General features: G+C 41.4%; 1 protein-coding gene across 3 annotated transcripts in view; it reads left to right on the top strand.

Annotated features, from left to right (window-relative positions):
- Nucleotides 1-18,138, top strand: part of LOC144141113 (protein O-mannosyl-transferase Tmtc3-like) — a 232,620-nt gene extending 214,482 nt beyond the window's left edge. For all 3 annotated transcript variants that reach the window (XM_077672639.1, XM_077672640.1, XM_077672641.1), the window contains 13 exons: nucleotides 781-867; nucleotides 1,803-1,940; nucleotides 3,002-3,095; nucleotides 3,508-3,642; nucleotides 4,293-4,375; nucleotides 4,910-4,982; nucleotides 5,147-5,233; nucleotides 5,665-5,738; nucleotides 5,839-5,959; nucleotides 9,003-9,104; nucleotides 9,979-10,062; nucleotides 10,871-11,055; nucleotides 11,918-18,138. In XM_077672639.1, the coding sequence (XP_077528765.1) occupies nucleotides 781-867; nucleotides 1,803-1,940; nucleotides 3,002-3,095; nucleotides 3,508-3,642; nucleotides 4,293-4,375; nucleotides 4,910-4,982; nucleotides 5,147-5,233; nucleotides 5,665-5,738; nucleotides 5,839-5,959; nucleotides 9,003-9,104; nucleotides 9,979-10,062; nucleotides 10,871-11,055; nucleotides 11,918-12,041 (1,387 nt within the window). In that variant the 3' untranslated portion in view covers nucleotides 12,042-18,138. The remainder of the gene's footprint in view (nucleotides 1-780; nucleotides 868-1,802; nucleotides 1,941-3,001; nucleotides 3,096-3,507; nucleotides 3,643-4,292; nucleotides 4,376-4,909; nucleotides 4,983-5,146; nucleotides 5,234-5,664; nucleotides 5,739-5,838; nucleotides 5,960-9,002; nucleotides 9,105-9,978; nucleotides 10,063-10,870; nucleotides 11,056-11,917) is intronic.
- Nucleotides 18,139-19,988: the final 1,850 nt, after the last annotated feature.

The raw sequence follows: 19,988 nt of genomic DNA, 5'->3' as shown, positions 1-19,988 counted from the left end.
ACAGACAGAGCACCAGTCGCAAAACCTTCTCCGCATGCGGTGGCCTAGCTACCATGCATCTGGTTACGCGGCACCGGCTGTGTTGGACTGTACAGTGGTAAAATTTGCCGCTGGTGTAGTCTCGCGGACGTGTCATCGCCGAGCGCGTAGTTGCGCGGCGTTGCGCCGGAAAAGTCGGAGTATATACGCGCCTATAACGGCAGATTACCGCACACCACCGTGCGCTAAGCTGCCGTGAACCAGAAGACGGCAGCTCGTGCTGAACACAAATTTCGCATCAGGGAGTATAGTCATCGCAGGCATATTTTCGCTGAATATACAGACAAAATGCGCTTGTTATTTTTAAGCGGGACGTCTTCCACGGGCCTTCTGTTTCTTTATGAATTCTCAGTATTCGACGAGAGAGGGCCAGAGTGTAATAAGGGTATAAATTGAATCTTTTTTTGTTGGCTGTTTTGCGACAAACATCTTCTATTGTATTTTCCATTAACCTCTTCAGATGTTGCCTGGGAATTTTGTTACCTAGAACTGTCTATTGAACGGTTTCGGCACCTTTTTCAAAAACGTTCCCGCGGCTACTACAAACCAGCATTTTTCTTTCTTCAAAACGTGGTCCAAGATAGGAAAGCCCGTTTCCGTTACTGCTTACGAAAAAACACAATAAACGTACGATAAAATACTTTTAAAGCTTTAGTTCTCATTTTTACCTCTTCCTAAGTATGGTTGTGCCTTGGCAACATTGTTCATCCTTGGTGTCTTTCTCAAACTGTTCCCTTGCAGCCGGCTGATTCGGAATGTGTTGTGGTCTGGTCTCCTGCTACTTCTCGGGACACACTCTGTGAAAACATTTCTGCGAAACTATGATTGGTGAGTGGCTCTAATGGTATATTTCATGACCTGTAGTATTTTGTTTTAATTGCCCGTCCCGTCACGTTTCGTATGCTGGATGGGGCCATGTATTTTGTCCTGTGTTTTATTTACCAATATACGTGGTTCCGGTGAAGTAAAATAGGTTCTATCAGCAACGCTTCCCTGGTTTCACAAATAGGATGATTTGCATGCTTTGAATGGTTACAAATATTCCGAAGCTCATGCAATATCAACTATTTATAGAGGTGAAATGGACGCGGGGTCTAGATGTCATGTTCGCACATAATTATGGGTGTCCTTGCCAGGTGCATGCCCTTCAAATGCACTTTCATAGTACATATTGCACGTACTGCTTCGCTAACACTTAGAGTAAATGTTGCTGCGTATAATTTGGTCAATCAACAGGCAGCATTACTTGGAAACAAAAATGATGCCTTGGTTCTACTGATTCATCTTTTATTCCAGTGGAATTTTTTTTTATGCTGGTCCAATCTCCTGCTTACCGCTTTATATTAGTCACTTGCTTTTGTTGCGCATGTGTCCAGGCGAACAGTTATAAACATTTATTTCGGGAAAGCCATTACATGTAAAATATGATGTCCTCTCTGGTTTTCTCTGCTGCTGAAAGTTTTCGCAGTTAATTATATTTTTTCTCCTTTGCAAATACATTTAAACCACGCTTTAGTTCGTACTGGTTAGCTGACAGGAAGCTACTGAAATGGTAAAAAAAAAATGTTGTACTTCGCAGCATAAAACGTTTGCGAAAACCTGCTCAGTGTTAAAAATGTTTGCTTGAATACATCGACGCAGATCCAATCGATGGTCTACAATGGCGAAATATCAGCAGTGGCCTGTTATATCGTATCACTAAATGTGGACAGTAGAATATATTTCTTACGAGCAGTCACGTTTGGTGTGCAATGTGCTTGCAGGGAGTCTGAGTACAGCATTTTTATGGCGGGTCTGAAAGTAAACGGCCAGAACGCCAAACTGTACAACAACGTCGGACACGCCTTGGAAGCGCAAGGGGACTACGCTCGGGCTCTCGAATTTTTTGAGAAGGCCGCCAGGTTGGTTTCTCTTCGCTTTATTTACCTGTGGAAGCTAGCACAAAGCTACAAACATGCAGCATTTGGCTAACACAATAAAAACTATCACTTCATGCCAAGAACTGTTGGTGTCACCATGCGCTTAGTCGTTATTAAAACAGCACTAGTGGAAAGTTAATTTTCCTGCTGCCACTTTTGTTTTGTTCAGCGGAGGATATTTTTTCTAGTGGTCTCAGGCGGATAAAATCAAAAGCTTTTCAAAAACGGATAAAGGTAGCAATTGAAGCTTATAAGGGTTGATACTAACGTGCCGCAGTTCCGCAGAGCTGCAATCCTAATCCGTAAAGCTCTCAAATTAATCGCATTGGACTCCTCAACCGCTGCAGAAAAAGATTGAGCTGTCTTTTAGCTTAAACATGGAAGCGTAACTGTTACTGCAAATGTGTTTCAGAAAGGGTATACAATTTGGACAGTGGAAGTTTCCATACTTTCCCGCTTTGTAGTTAAAACGTCAGTGTTCCACAGAGCAGAAGGTTTGGGTGGGCTGGTTGCTCCCAGAACAACATTTAGCTGTGCTAAGGGGGACAGCCACGTCATGGCCTAGGATGCAACTTGTGGTGACTGTATCATTTCAAAAGCAGCATCCGTGGAATTCTAATCATTGCATCTTCAGTCGTGCTATCGTAATCACGTCACACTGTAATGTTGCTTTGCACTAAATGTAATTGATTTTGGGATGTAACGGGGCGCTTGGCAAATACGGAGAACACCTTAATCTCTTTTGAACCGCATACTTCTAAAGTTATCGCTCTGGGGAAAAGCTTCCTTATGTAGATCGTCAACAAGACACCACAACGTTACTTAACTTGTCTTGCTAATCATTCGCCAGAATTGTGAGCTGAAACACATTGAGAGTGGGAGTATTTACGGGGTTTTCTGTCCATTTGTCCCTGTGACGTACTTTCCAGGGTGACATCTTTTCCTTCCTGCCAATCATACAGCGATATGTTAAAACTGCACCGCATTTTGATTAGTCCACATTGTTCAACTGGTAAAAGATGACCTTATGTTTAACTTTTCAGTGTTCAACCTGATGACATCGGTGCCCATATGAACGTTGGCCGCACATACAACAACCTATTGAGGTTTGAGGAAGCTGAAGCGGCCTTCTGGAAGGTGACTACTCTTGCTGGTGAAATTTGCGTTGCTTTTTTATTAAAAGCAGGTGGCCAAAGTTACTTTGTATTTTCTTTTGAAACCGAAGTCGCTGGTGTTGTGCCTGACTGTAATATTTTGAAAACTATTATACCTACCGAATTTGTTGCTGACTGGCTGCCGAATGGGTGAATGCAGCGGTGCCTTTAATGCATATAGACAGTGAGATGTACCGTTCATTCCTATCTATAATTTAACATAACTGACGTAAATTGATTTGTAGTATCCGGTGATATTTTTGTTTTAATGTTATGACAGCTACAACAGTGATTTGGTGTTTTGTTGATGTGAAATGATAGCGCCTTTTACGTTTGCGAGAATTTTTTTAAAGGATAGCAAAATATTGACAAGTATTTGGCTCTTCTTATTACAGGCCAAAGACCTGCTACCACGACCGAAGCCAGGGGAGCCGTACAAAGCGCGAATAGCACCCAACCATCTCAACGTCTTCCTCAATTTAGCCAACCTCATATCCAAAAACAGCTCCCGCCTCGAAGAAGCTGACAGCGTGAGTCATGCTTTGACGTATAGGAAACGTGTGTGCTTATGCAAATCTATTTTGAAAAATTGTAGTTGTATACCCCTTTTTATTACTCTTATTGGTTTTTCCAACTCCATTTTCGGAAGTTAAACTCGCCATAAAACCTATTTACCGCTGTACAGCATTATAGTACCTGAGCGTGCCCATACCACTCAATCGAACACCAAGTGGCGTGAAACATTTATGTGATCTTGCGCGTGACGACTTCGGGGTTTACAGTGTGAATGCACGTGTTTGGCCCCTTCCATGTTAACATTCTTTGGCCATTCTCAGTGGCTCAGACATGGTGTCACGAAGCAGAAAGTAACAGGCTGTACTGCCGTCTACTGTGGCTGCGTTGGGACTAACGTGAATTTTAAAATTATTTCCCGCAAAAAGTTTCCGCGGCTTAAAAATCTATATAGAGTTTTAATATATTCGTAAACCCTAAACTGCGCGGCTCATAGTCAAGGTGTTAATTCGACCTTTAACAATCATCTTATAATTTTCATTTCGTAGGTTGATTCGTGGTCATCATAAGAACATTTCTACACATAGCACATGCTCCTTCCCGCTTGGCGCTTTTGTGCCCACCACCTTTGATGCTTTAAATAGCTGCCGATATCTTGTTTTCGCAGTTATATCGGCAAGCCATAAGCATGCGAGTGGATTATATCCAGGCGTACATAAATAGGGGGGACATTCTCATCAAGCTGAATAGGTGAGTAGGAAAAGAAAATTTTTGAAGTTTCTTTTGATGGCTTCAGTGCCGAATGCACTGAATTCTGAGTACTGTTCGAACGTCATGTTAATGCAAGTGATGCATACTTGCTGGAAGCAGGATATTAGTGTATTTATATTAGTGCCGCCCGAATCTGCATCTCGCACTCTGTGTACGAACCAAAGGTAATGCCGAATGTTGGTTTTTATTGTATTTCTGTAACTTTGTGTTTCGCTATGCGCGAAACTTGTTTTTGTGACACCGCTGCAAATAATCATGGCAGTACAGGGAAGTTTGTTTGCAACCTCTCATAGAATTTAATCTTCTTTTACATGTGAATAATTATCCTGTCATAATTAATGACAATGGAAGCTTGCTTTGAACTAATTTTTAAATAAATGAAATATAACTTTGTCACATTGTTTATTAAGGGAAAATTCTCACACATGTATTAACGCAAAGGCTTGCTCGGAGCGGCTGTAGAATTTGAGGTTGTGTAATAACATGAAGAAAACTATTGGCTTTTTTTATTAGGACCAAGGACGCTCAGGAGGTCTATGAGCGAGCACTTGAATTGGATGCAACGAACCCAGACATCCTCTATAATGTGAGTCATCATTCCATTCGGAACATGTTCTGTCCTAAGCAAACACCTTGACATTTCGACCAGTTATGTCTGTGTATTCGGAAAAGCGCTGAATATTTCGTGGTACTCATTACACAGGATACTGTTTCTACCACAGTGTGGCTATATATGCATCCTCTTTTCAGCTTGGTGTAGTGTTCCTCGAGCAAGGCAGGCCAGGTGATGCCCTTACTTATTTCAACAAGGCATTGGAGTTGGACCCTGATCATGAGGTGATTGGGCCTTTACAAACTCATTCGTTACAGCGATTGTGGTTCAGTAAATTTGGGCTAATAAATTACTTCTTACGCTCGTTTTAGTGTTTTTCAAGGTGTTTTCAGGGTTATTTTCGGGTGTGCAATCGTTTGGAGACCGGATTGGGTAGCACGATTATGTATTTTTAGTAATGAGCATTCAAAACAGTGAATTTGTACTCCGGTGTTAGACTGGTAACGTTTGGCGAACCCTTCGTTGCCTCGTTCAGACTGTTCCGCTTTTTTAGCCCCGTTAATAATACAAGCTCTTCGTGAAAATTACGATATCGCAAATAAAACACGAGATTTTGTGGTATGTAAATACGTTTTAGTGCGGGAATATTGCTCTTAGTGCCCATTTGGTAATTTTGAGCGAATGTTCATAATTATTAGCAATGGTTACCTTACAGCAAGCCCTGATGAACTCAGCCATTCTTATTCAGGAGAGTGGCAACTCAAAGCTTCGGCACCTCGCATTTCAAAGGTTTGTACCATTTTTCTTGTGTTCACTACATCACATAGTAAAACCCTGATTATAAAACTGCGTGCGTATCTACATACCATACGGCGTGCTGATATTTTAGGTTGGAGCTTCTTCTTCGCAAGGGCAAGGCCAATGAGCGGGTCTACTTCAACCTGGGCATGCTCTCCATGGACGACAAGAAGGTGGAGGATGCGGAGCGTTGGTTCCACTCCGCCATACAGGTGATGATGGCGTCCGTGCATGCGACTGTGCTTTCGTTTCTTGCAACTTTCCCTCACTTATTCAGGTGCATTGTTAATGTCACGAAGCAAAAGGTGTCTTTGAATATTACCTGAAGGTCTTTGAATTACCTTCAAATTTTCAAGTTGAATTTCGATTCTAGTACGATTGTACTTTTGTACTCAGCTGTACACAGTGTGGAGCTTCCACTAGTTCTATACAGTAAGCTATTCTTTTCACACGTTAGAAACTTTTCGCACTTTGACTCGGAAACGTGTGCTCCGCCCACTAGAAAATTTCAGCAGTTTCGCTGTACAAAATGTGCTTCCTTTTAAATTTACACCATCGTTTCTGAACAGACATTATTTGTTATTTAAATCGGTCAGCAGTTTTTTTTTCTGAGGAGGGTGTACAAAGTCACTTATCACAAGATATATTTTTATACCACCTCTTCGATGATTGAACCAGTGTATAATGGATAAATTGTAGCGAAGAACGTCTGTGAAAAATATAGTACAGCATTGTCACAAATTTTCTGGCCTTGTCTGTTCTTTAATTGCATAGCACTGCAAGAACGTGGGGAGTGTGCGTTCGACGAAACGATAGCAAATCTTAGTACATGACTATCGATTACTTAAAAAAGAAAATCTGTCCCCCTTTTTGACACTTCAGCTAACCACCTGTACACATTTTCTCCTATGTACAGATCAACCTGGATGTAACAAACCTCTGTGTAACAAATTCCTGGATTTTATGAAGTTTGTTCATTCCTTATTGTCATTCCCTTTGAAGCCCTTGTGTTCGCGACCTTTACGTAACGTATGTAACAAGGAGTTGCGACTGTTACCCTTGGTGTAACGAATTCGCTACGCTGAAGTCTTACTGTTTTTTGCACATTTTGAGAAACATTGGCTGGAGAAATGCACTAATTTAGCGCATTTCGCCAGCACCGCAAAGTACCGTGCGTTTCCACGTGTTTCCACGTGTGAGTGCGGTGTCAAGTTAGGTGATAGGCCTGCGCGGCGGCGTCTAGTCGCGTGTCTCCAATGCTCTCGGTTGTGGCGGTTCGTAGAGGATGATTTTTGGTGCCAGGAAAGATAAGCTTTGGTATTTTCAAGACAGGCTCGAAATATTGAATGGGGTCTCCGCCGGAGAGAAAGAAGAAGGTCGCCTCTCGGTGCAGCTGGCACCCTGTCAACAATTTTAAGTGCTGAAAAGAGCATCAATTTCGAAAAAAGCGGCCATTTAAGCATGGGTTTGGTTTTTTAAATGCGTTAAGGCACCGAAAAGTGTCTAAAGATAAAAGTGATGCGAAAGTTACGTTTGCATCTCGAAAAACAAACTGCGCGCAAACTAACGGGGACAAGAAGACATGAAGACGGCACTGCGCTTGTGCCGTCTTCATGTGTTCTTAATTTGCGCGTTAATTTTCGCGCAGTTTGTTTTTCGAGATGCATCATTACCAACTCTCCCAACTCTCAACACTTTTGAAAGTTACGTTTCGGATGAGGGGCTAAGTGACCTTGATTGTTTGTGGGCCGTGTACTGCCTACGCTCATGGGAAAGCAGCAGTCGCAAGTCGCGCAGTTTTGTGCTGTGAAGTAAATCCTTGAAGAGTGAGTTCACCTTCACTGACGTTCGCATTTATATTGCGTTCCTGCTTCATTCACGCCGGCCATACAGCATGTAACAAAAACCTGCATGTAACAAAATTGCGAATTTTTTTCAACTTCTTTATATTATAGTTTAACTGTATATGTTTTTCGATAATCAGCCCTTACTTTGTGAGGCGCTTGCTCGGAGTTGTACGATATTTAATGATCTGAAACAATTTTCTTCTACGACCCTTGTTAGCTATTTAGTAGCGCCCGCTAACAATAGCTTCCGGATTAAAGCGTTGTATTTTTGAAACCTGTCTTGCTTTTAAAGTGCGGAATAATCGACTCTGCAAGAAAATTTAGAAACCAATGAAAAATTGCCTCCATCTACCCGCGAGGGAACCCTGGTGTGATGCGGCGCATCTGGGGGTTCAATTGGCGTGTCCATTGGGTTGAAGGCGAGGAGACCGCGGAGGAGAGTCGCGCATGCGCGCACATGCGCACCGGAGCAGCTGTTATCTCAGCGTTAACGCAGCGAAGCGCGCGCCAACCAAGCGCGCCACCTGTCATTATGCTAATGCACCGGAGTGAGAGTGTTGCACACAGCTGTGGGAGAGGCGAACGGAGGAGGGCTGCGGACTGACGCCGCCGCCGCCGCCGCCGATGACGCAGGAAGGACATGCCTCAGAGCAACAGATGCGCTGCATCTAAAAGCGCATTCGCGGTGGGTGAAACGATATTCTGGAAGGAACAGTCAAGATAGCCATACAACTCGTGATAAGGGAACAAAAAAAGCCGAACAAGACGATAGGGATTGTATGTTTCGGATGTTTGTGTGGAAGTTCGTGCTCTAGTGTGTGTAGAAGCACATTCGGAGGGCTTCTGCAAGGTTAATGGAGACTGTTATAAGGAACCGGCGTGTAGTCGTAGAGGAGATCGAAAAACTCGTCTGTCTATGCACGTGGACCGTCTTGGTCGACATAGTGTGGCGTCAGTTCTATGCTTCGGTGCACATAAGTTTTTTATACCACCGTACTCGTCAGAGAAAGCGCTGTAGTTTAGTAGTTAACAAAAAATTGTTCTAAACGAATCTACCCCTTGTTTGTAAAGGTGCATTTTTGTATATTTATTTAGAAAAAAATATTAACTTTAACCTTAGTTACTAGACCATTCATTGTGTTGTTTTCTGTCGTTTTCAACCCGCTTACTAACGACCTCAGATGTTAAAATAAACTATCTATACAGGGCTTCAGGTTCTTAAAAGGCTCTCTGTTTTAGGATCGCCAAGAGCTAGAGCTGTACCTGGAGACATTCCGAAAAATAGGCCAACGAAAATTTGTATAAGCTTGAGAGTGTTTGCTGGGTATCATTGGGAGGTTGCTGATATTTTAAATTTTCACAGGTGGCACCAGGGGAGTTTTTTATGTGCATTGCTTGCTTCCCACAGGCGAAAGCAGACTTCCGCAGTGCCTTGTTCAACCTAGCCCTCCTGTTGACTGATTCAGATAGGCCACTTGAGGCTGTTCCCCACCTGCAAAGGCTCCTCCAGGTAACAGCTATTATGTTGCTCAGACAATTCATTTGCTTCAAGCCTAACACTGGTTTCTCATAAGCAATTAATTTAAAAATCGAGCGAATGAGCTTGGCACAAAAGAGCTATTCCGCGAGCATATACATATCTCATTGACGTTTTCCTTCATAGTGGCTGTAGGTATTATTTTGAATAGCGCGCCAGTGACTTGTTAAATTTCCCGGTTTTCAGTGCTATGCTTTGTTAATTTTTATTAAAAGCGTATAAAGATAAGACACCATAGATAAATTATGTTAGAAAAATCTGAAAGTTATAGAGACCCAGTAAACTACAAAAACATGGTTTGCCGTTACCTCAGTTAGTACTTTTTGCCTTTTATACAATATTTCAACTACTGCACGAGATCCACACTGGTCATGCTTGAAGCCATCACCCGTACTGTGCTTTCTATTTCTTTCGCTAAATTTTGTATATGTAATTTAGTTTAATACGAGCAATAGTGTGACGGGTAAAAAGCACAAAGGCTCATGGGTACGTCGTCAGCTGCCCCCACTTCCGTTTCAAGATCTTTCCTGGTATCCCGTACGCTGGCGACTTTCACGCGCTTGTGTGCGTGTTGTTTATTTGTCACAAGGTGCTTACCTTTTAGAGAAGCCTCTAGTAGAATTAATTGTGGTTACTCATTGAATGCACGATGCATGAGATTTTTTTTCAGTGGAAGCAGCTGAACAACACACACTTGCGTGAATGCCGCCGCCGTACGAAGGCGTGGAGATCTCTCAAACAAGATGTGGCGGGAGCAGACAATGTACCCATGTGTCATCGCTTTTTACCGGTAACCCATTACAAACATCGCTGAGGCATATTTATGCCATTTCTTTCTTGCCTTCAGTCCCATCCAGATCACATAAAGGGGCTTATCTTGCTGGGTGACATCTACATCAATCACATGAAGGATCTGGACAAAGCACAGCAGGTTGGTACTCATGGGTGCACAAAATAGCTCTTGGGCGATTTCAAAGGGAAGGAGGATGACCATGGAGGTGGATCAAATCTTTCCTCAAAATGTTTATTTATGTATATCAAAGCATGAGGTGAAAGCCCATGCTTTGTTCTAATGGTAATAACAATCAGGTAACTTGTACGCGACTGTCTGATTCATAAACATTCGGCAAGAATTGCTATGCATACTGCATTGAAATTACACGACTACATTTCAACTGTGGTTAACGTGTCTCAGGATGCGTTGTCATTTCTGTGATAGAAGGCTTTCTAGCAACTACTCTAATTAGGGGTAAACATATAGGTAACTGCCTCCTCTCGGATTATGCACCGCAGGTGCATAATCCATGCCCTAGGTAATCTTCCCATAACCAAAAGTGTTTGGTTCGGTGCAAACAGGTCTTCCTTCCGTAGGCAAACGCGTATGTCACTGTGCCTCATCACCACTACCAGCTAATCATTTTGGAGCAATAGTTATTGTGAGACGTACACTATTACTGCTGGTGATTGGTACGCGCGGAGGAGACGGACCACTGGGGAAATATCCCGCTGCTCACAAAACACTGTGGTTCGTATTTCTGCTTTAATTTTGTCTGAGTGGAATGATGAGTCAATTTGAGGTTCTGCCTTTCATGGAAAAGAAATATGTTATCAGGCACAATAACGAGATCAATCGTAAAATAGTCAGATAAAGTAATGTTGCTTTTGATGTACGCCTGTAATGGAATGCTGCCTTATTTCTGTTCGAACCTCTTCCTTGTATTTTTGGGTCTTTTGTGCAGTGCTACGAGCGCATCTTGTCCCTGGAACCTCTGCATGTACAGGCGCTACACAACCTCTGCGTTGTACAAGTGGAGAGGGGCGCCCTCTTTGAAGCAGAAGCCTGCCTCCTGAAGGCGCTGAAGCTTGCGCCAGCAGAAAGCTACGTGGCCAAGCACTTGGCCATTGTTCGCAATCGCATACGAAAGTAAGCATGTAACCCAATGTGATTGCCCTGCGAAAAAAGGAGACTGTCACCGGCTTGCTTATGCTGTTGTTGAGGAATTGTTGGACTGCTTACTGTTTTATTGGTTTTTGCACTTTTTTGTGCTTAACAAAGCACAAATACCACTGGGTATAATAGCGGGCCTTCTCTCAGGCAACAGTGGTAGCCTGATTTCCCATTTCAATAGATTTGTACTGCTCTATAGAAAGATAATTTACAACAAAAAAACATGTGTTGTTTATTTTCCGGATTTCTGTGGCTGAAAACATTTGTGGTGACACATTCTAAGTTATTGATTTTAGAACATAACTTGTAAAACAGTGTTATTGGAAATCCTGCGTAGGTTAGTCAGAAAGGTAGGCTTAAAGTTGGATGCTACAAAAATAGCTAGCTGCGGGGGATGGTCTGTTGAAGACGCGGCAAACGCGTATCCGCCATGTTATTTTTGGTCCCAAAGGAGTACACTTTATCGTTGTTGCACTATAGACCAGTCACCGCGAACTAAATTATAAGTAACACAGTTTCAGGTTTGTCGATTTACCAAGAGCGGACCTGATTATATACTATTCTATTGATGTAGAGGCGCAGTGTATAATACTGGTATTTTAACACGTAAAAGTAGAAAACAAAAAGTCAAAAACAAATCGAGGCGGCTGACAAACACTATTTGGCAGCCTCTGGTTTGTCTCGGTCTTCTCATTTGTGCAATACCTGAAGCGCAATATGTTTTGCCTGCACGCTTAAACAACGGCCCTTGCCTAGTTCATACTTGGTTCTCCAGGTCAAAAGTTGGGACTTTTTCTGAGCAAAAATATTTATATTTAATTCCCATTCAATCTCTCAGATATCAAGAACACCTCAAGAAGACGGGAGCAGCAAGCCAAGCATCATCTAAAACACAAGCAACGCCCCAGAAGCCAGCGTCAAAATCGAGGAATGCAGCGCGAGCTTCCACTAAAACGACGTGACAGCTGCGACATCTTTTTACAAAGACCATGAGTCATTATCATCTCGTGCCAATTGTTATGTGAGCTCTTGACAGCATAGGCACGCCTCAGACATGTTAAAATGTGGTTGAACTGGCACCGTATTTAAGCATTGTTTCATCAAAGCGCGAATGCTGTTTTTTATGACTGTGTAACCGATTGTTTTACGCCGTAAGTCTGGGGAACTTTGCGTGTTCCTTTATTGTGCAAATGGGTATTACTCATGAAACCATGCGTAAGGACGAATGGCCTCTGTTGCTCAAAAAGAGCACAATCTTTTGTGTACATTTTTGGGAAGTTCATGGGGACAGGTTTGTCGTATTTGGCTAATTTTTGCGTACTCATGTCACTGCAGCGTACAGATTTAATGTACACGTAGAAATTTTTGTATGTATTAAAGAGAATTGATCTGCCTTGGGTGATACACGCAAGCATTTAGCATTTCCAAAACAAATACCACTAATGGTGAACCATTTGAGAAAATGGTAAATGGTTTTGCAACTAAAAACATAGGAAATAATCGCAATTACGGTTGACCTAGGCTCCTCTTCCTTGTGTGTATAATAAGCATATGCACATGAAATTGCCATCTTTAATAAGATGCAATTTTGGTCATGCAAAAAATGCTTCATTACATGTGCAGATAATTTTCTTACTGAATGATATCATTGCAGTGTTCTGTAAGCTGGCGGTAGTCCAGAAAATATGGTGAATAGTTCTTGCACAGATGTTGCTTGGCATCCTCGAACACATCAAAAAGCACAGACATTGCTCGTTTATAACAGCAGGTTGCTTCATATTTGTACAGTAAACGAAACTTAGTACAAGTGGCATTTGGGCCACCTGCAGTATATTTTCAGGCATGTTGTGATCTGCAGTGTAGTTTAGATTTCGGAGAAGATATAGTAATCTTATAAACTATGAAACTGCTTACACATATGTAGGCGGTGTGTACAGGTGGTATAATGTATTGATACTCTGTACGTAATGAAGTTTTATACAGAAACATTGTCGACCACACTTTCTGTAACCAACAAGCATCTAGATCACGAGAATACAGCTGAAAGAAATATACCCTTTTTGATTTCGAATTGGTGCTTATGTTTGCAGACATTAATGGTTGGCAAAGCTTAGTGTGCCTCAAAAATAATTACCACGATTACAATTCGAGTGTATAGAATTTTGCCCAACTAATAGTTACACGTGTATATTTGCTGTTGGCGTTTATTGCACTATAATTTGGCATCTTAGAATTCGTAATTTAAACAAAGGCAAAATGGCACATCTGTTACATCCGGGATACATTGGTAAATTGTATTCAAGCCAGGATCTGGAGCAGCTGCCTTGAGAACTAATGGAAGTCACAGTGATGCATTTTAACCGTTAAGCGGGTAATACAGCAGGACATATCAATAAACGCGGAAAATTCCTGTATGCAGCTGATATAGTGACCCATACTCGATGTATACTACATGAATATTTCATATCACTCAAAATCTATGCAGACACATGCTAGAAAAGATGGCTAAATATTTTATACCACCATGGTTTGTATACAAAATTTAGCGGTTAAAATTTAGGGAGCCCCTGGTGTCGCCTGGCAGGCTCTTGCACTCCACAAAATCAGATATTTTCGTTGTATCGAACATGTTATTAATCAAGAGCGTTACTTGAAAGATCAAAATGTGCCACATAAAGCACTGTTCCTTGGCATCTGCAAGGCGTACCTTTTTTTAATGAAGCATCGTTGCAAGTTTACTTTAGCTTGTGCCAAAAAATTACTTTGCCAACATCAGGAACAATACAACTAAATTATGATAGGAATGTAAGAAAAAGCTTACTAATCGCGGCCCTAGTATTCCTTGTAACGTACTACTAAGAAACGTCTTCGTTCCTCACCTTGTATGCTAGATGAGGAATTAATTATTCAGGTAAATTTAAACTTTGACTACTTAAATTGGTTTCCGTAAAATTAATACTCTGGTCGGCAAAGTAAACTCAAATGCACGAATACAAAATGAGTGGGATTTTCATTGCGATGGGACCGATTTCGTCGGAGTTGTTGAGGAATTTGTTTGGTGCGCTTAGGAGCTTTTGAAGGAACTTCCCAACAACTATTTACATTTTTTCCCGCGTCTTTTATAAAGTTGAAATTCCGAGCACACTTCTGCTCAGTACAGAAATACATTTAAAGGCTTAGTTGACAAAATATGCTAGGGTTACAATATCCGAAATGTGGGGCAGTTAATAAAATTGAGAGAAGAACGACTACACGTACGAAAGGCTACGTTTCCGAGAAACAGCTGAATTCTTTGTCTTAGATTCTGGCCAGAGACGAAGCAGTATTAAACCTTTATACTGTTCGTAGCTCGTGAGAACACCCGGCCGTTTACTCCCAAGGCTAAGCTTCGCTTCTTAAAGGCCATGCCAGCACCACATGAAAAAATCTACCTTTTCCTCCACAGTGCATTTCTTATTCTTTTTCCTGCGTGTTCTACATCTGGGTGATACAAAATGACGTAGCGCTGCAGATTACGCCGCACCAGCAGCGTAATCTGCAGCGCTACGCTGTTGCAGCTGCTACGATGCTGCAGATTACGCTGCTACGCTGCTGCAGCAGCGTAGCGCTGCAGGACCATTGCCGCACAAATTCCTCAAACTTGTGCAATGGTGAAGTGTACTCCTATTATTGAGTTTTTAAGTAGACTGTTTTTATGCAATACTAACAAAATAAAAACAGTGTTTGTGCAATCTACAATTTCGTAAAGTCCGACTTTGTTACGTCACATCCCAGCAGTGTCATATGCTTTCTTGAGCCATATGAGTATGATAACATATTGCTTTGTGAATAAAAACAAGCACTTGAGCCACGGAGAAGAGTTAAAATGGTTGGAGAGCATCGGATGACTCAGATTCAAATGCGGATAACTAAGTTGGCAATTGTGCTGCTAAGGGATGTACGAATTGTAGAAAAATGCCTTGTTGTTTCCGTAAGTATGCCAATTCTGGTTTGAATAGGAGTTCACTCTGTAGCGTGCTTGCTTTAAAAGCTTTTTTATCAATATTTCTGCGAAGAATACTTTGTCTGAGCCCTTTTCATTTCGAAGTTGACATTTTGTATGCGTATTTACCTTAAAATAAGTGATTTTTTTAGAATGGCAGTTGATCTTCACGTGTGGTGATGACGTATCGCCCGCGTATGTGTCTATTCTGCCTGCTGAAATTTCTGCTGCTAAAGAAAGCACAACCGTTTTAATTAATTGAGAAACTACTCAGCCTTCTAAGTATTAAAATACCAGTTAAAACACTGGCTGTTGATGCGAAGCACGATAAATCTATAATTACGCTTTCACTAACTTACTATCACAACTCACCATTAAAACAAATCACAATGAAAAGAAATAACAATAAAATGCTTCATGTTAGGACCTGTGATGTATTGATGCAGTTGAAGTGTTGGCATTCTAGCACAAAATAACGCCACGTAAAAATATTCCACTTCATATCACTTGAGTAGCTTATCTGCCTCATTTTGTACCTCTTAGTAGTTCTGGGTTTTGCTGTACTGCACTAACTTTTCTGCTAGCGTGAATATGTCCAGGTTATAAGTACACCAGGTTTATATGGTCACAATGTCTGTAAAACGTTTTATGTTGTTTAAAGTTCATTAGTGAACTCACATCAACACTTCCACTTTAAATTACAATTTCTACCAATAGGAAGGAATACGAAAATGTGGCATAGAATTGATTGCTCAGGCTCCTGCTGCTAATTTATTTGAGAAGCTTACACTCTGGTGCAGTACGTCAAAACTTCGCATTTTTTATTTATGTATGTAAAGCTACTATTGGTTGTGTAGAAAGCAATGTGTGTCTACCTTCACGAGATTAATCTACTTATTGTTGGCAAAGAGCCTGTACCTGCACTTCACAATTTGAGTATACTCCTAATATTGCCAACACGCAATTCGGTTCAGAAATCGTTATCCTAACCATGTTTCTTCCATGTCGGGGTAATTTATGACCAATTTAATGCGAAAGTTTTTTTACTGTTCTTCCGTTCGTTGTTTGCAATCACATCATTCCACACTCCAGGTGTATACAAAAGTTTGTACGTTTGCCTGGCATGCATATTTTATCCATGGTTGGTGTATTCTTTCTGTTTGTTTAGCGTGTTTTTTATGCAAAAGTCTGTGCTGCTATAATCCCGTGACGTTATTGGTACTCAAAAATGCAAATCTATGCCATTATAGAAAAACTTCCGAATTTATATTGTACTCTCCGAGCTCCAGTCTGTATTTCTGTTTGTGTGTGAAATTTTTATTGTATTTGGTTGCTTGGAAACGAAAAGTATCCTGAATAACAGAATTGTTCTATAGAACATATCCATAAAAGTGGGTTTAGAACTTGTGTTACTGTAATGGTAGAGGCGAGTTCCAGCGGTGGCCTGTAAGCAGTGGATTACACGGAAAGTTGTTACAAGGAAAATGGTTTCCAAGAACTTTATTATTCCAATCTAATTATCGAAATTTATACGTACACGGAAATACCTATTTGCACGCTATTTTGTTGTACGCATGTGCATAAGGTATGTTGGTGCTTTCAGTAGAGTGCAACTTGCTTGTTTTTTGTAGCTAAGATACAAAGTTAGCTGTATATGGAGTTTGTGCTGCATTCTGAGGGTGTAAAATAGAAAAACGTATATTAATCGAGAGCTTAGGGTAGTGCTTCTGACCTCAGCAGAAGCGAGCCCTACGGAAGCAATTAGCTACATTTGGTCGTCCTTATGTATATTGGCGTTTCAGAGGATCGATAACTCGGTTCGAGTTGAATGTTTGCTCGATATGATTTTTCAGTGCCGTATGCATTACCGTGCTTGAAACATTAAATAGGAAGCCTTCGCTTCGCCTATGTTATTACGCATGACGACACTTATGTCCTACTGGAGATCTGGTGCACCATAAGTTATGACGAACTGCTTTTTTCTTTATTTTACCCCAAAAGTTTCCTGTTCTCACATTTATTGTATAGTAGCAAAAAGGAAAAGCTGTACGAGAATGGCGTGTTTTATATTATATATTATCTTGTTCCTTGCATTTCATTTCCCAAATTTGTAGAAATTTGCTGTACGGAACTAGAACTTGAGAATGTGGGACCAAGCCATGCCCTTTAGCGCTTGTCGCTTTAAAGTTACTCGTCAGTGAAGTTCAATGGTGAGCATTGCGTCTGTTAGTTTGGTTAACGACACTTCAGGCAATGGCGCTAAACAACGGGGACCAGAAGAAACACGTAGAAAGAGGCACGGTGCCGTGTCTGTTTTTACATCTTTCTTCTGGTCCCCTTTCTTTGTCGCCTAGTTTTCAGTTTGTGTAACCAAGTAGCCCTTGTCAAGCTTTTAGATTACACTTTGCTGTTGGGTTTGCAGTACTTTTTTGAGTTTGGCGGAAACAGAAATCTTTCACCCACAAAGTCGGTAACCGCGGCGGATTTGCTTCAGGTAAAGTCACCTGGGTCAAGCTTGGATGGTCTAAATGTTATCCTTCACTCCTTTTGTTGAGACTTTTAAACTTACTGAAAGAGGTCATTGCTAACATTGTAGTGTAGCAGTATCTTTAGGCCTTGTATGTTGCCTTGGAGGAAATTGGATTGTGACATCCTCTAATACTCAAGTGAAGCGTTCAGTTTTAAAGTATGAATACCATAGACTACCACACGATTTGGGCCCTTAATATCTATGTAAGTGTGCAAATCCGTTATGTAGGATATCCACATATACATGATTGTTTTACTTGTTATCTACGTAGGGTGTTATTAGCTGTAAGTGTTTGCAGTGTTAACATGAAATATGAACCGCACAAGTTTTGCCAGTATTTCTGTTAAAATTAAGTGAAGCACTGAAAGCTCGCACAGTGATCGTTTGCTTTAAGTGTTCTTCAGTCTTTGTTTTGTTGTTATCCAGTGAGTCTTCCAAGGTGCAGAAGGGTATAGCTGTGCGCATGTTATGTTGGCATTTGCAGTCTCTTGTATAGTGTATATAATGGTGAACCATGTAGGCAATAAATGCAGTTTTTTAAGCCACCTTTGTGAATTTTCTTCAGGTGTAGTTACGTCGGGTGTTTCAAGCATTCTCTGTAAATGCATAGTTGTTTTTTGTTACTTTTTTGTTACCGGGTTGATTGCGTATGAGAAATAGTATGGTTAAAGTCTACTGAGTACTTGAATTGTTTATTGTCATTGCTCCGACCAACTTCGAATGGATTCCTATGTTTCTGGGATTTATAAAATTATATTTTGATAAATGCTAAAGAAACCGTTGGTGATTGCTCTTTCGGTCAAAATATTGCTTATTTCATAGTATCCTTAGTACTAGACGTCATCCCCACCGTGTTATAAACACATGTGTGCCAAATAGGACAAGCTGGCCTCTAAAGTTATAAATCTGGTCCAGTTCCATAGCATTCACATTGACAAACACAGCGCGTTTAACAAACGTTCCCGAGCACCCAGCAAAGAGCATAGTATTGTCTTCTGATTAATCTATTTGCACTAGTCTCAAATGTTTCGTTCATTTTCCTGATTGCAGTAAGGTTTTCGCATGGACTAAATGCCGAACCACACTTCCTATGCAGGGTGACCTCTCCTAACAATATCGCGAATTGAATGCGAGTACAGGAAAGCACTAAGTCGGGAGAAAAATACTTCCTAAGTTCCTCTAAAGCGTAACTTTATGCCAGGGACTCCTAAAAATGCTTATTGTCATAGTACGAGTCAGCGTGATGCACCCAAATCTCTGTACATGGCGGGCGCTCTGTGGTGGCCTAAATGTGTCCCGTCTACGGTTCGCAAGCTTAGAATTGGATGGATGTTTCTGGCTTGCCGCGACAACAGTGACACGTAGGAGTTAGTAGAGAAGAACGAAGACCCCTTAGTAAAGGCGTTCGCTTTGTGAAATTGGAAATGGTTTCCCAGTCGCGTTACAATAGTCGTACTGAAATTGCATAGAGTACTGTGAACCCGTTGTCCCTGTTGAGATATTTGGCTTATTCTTACCACAAGCGGCATTCCATCGTTATTGCAAAATAGGCATCGGATGATCGTAAATTCACAGCTTTGATATGTGTCAATTTTTAAGTGCCTACCATTATAGACGCCGACTTATGGGGCCATCGTTGTACCTGAAATAAACGTTGTGCAGATGACGTTGTTATCTACAGAGATGCATCGAAAGATAACGTTATTTCCACGTCAGGAGCTTTAGGTGATGTACAAGTAGCCGCTGCAAGGACTGAATGTCGCACAACGAGTGTTACCTAGTCAGCTTCGTATGCTTCGTCTCACAATGCAAGCACAGGGCTACGTAAAATTATTTACAGAAATTGTGAAGACGTTATCTGCAGTACTGAAAATAAGAGAGAGAGGCTGCTATTTGCGAAACAGAGTATTTACCCACCTTGCAAAATCGCTGCCATGCTACTGTGCTAAGGAATAACAATTGAAAGAGAGGGACGAAAAAAGATGATCGCAGGAAAGAAATCAAGATGGGATTCGAGTCTACTAAATTAATGTTAAAATAGTAATCGCAAGACTTTCGTTATGCACAAACAAACATTTTCACTTGCCCCTTGTCACAGATAGATGCCAATATTTCAAGACTGTGCTACAGAAGACGTAAAAGAGAGGACCTCGGACCTAAAATGGTGCTCAGAGTTATCTCTGCACGCACATTGTGTACGAACCACGAATTTCGCAAGCTATGTTTCTTAGACAGGTTTATCTGACGTTCACGTAAGCTGTGAAGCGTAACAAGACAGGCTTAACTGTGCGTTTTGGCCCGCAGTTCTTGCGACACGCATCAGGTGGGTCGCCTACGTGCTAACAGTGGCTATTTACGCGCTTCATGCCGTCCAAGTGAATGGCGAATTGATAATGG

Source organism: Haemaphysalis longicornis, unplaced genomic scaffold, assembly GCF_048455015.1.
Source record: "Haemaphysalis longicornis isolate Haplotype H1 unplaced genomic scaffold, Haemaphysalis longicornis Haplotype H1 scaffold_6, whole genome shotgun sequence".
Lineage (NCBI taxonomy): Eukaryota > Metazoa > Arthropoda > Arachnida > Ixodida > Ixodidae > Haemaphysalis > Haemaphysalis longicornis.
Note: the sequence above shows the minus strand (reverse complement) of the source record. Positions and strands in the feature narration are given on the sequence as shown.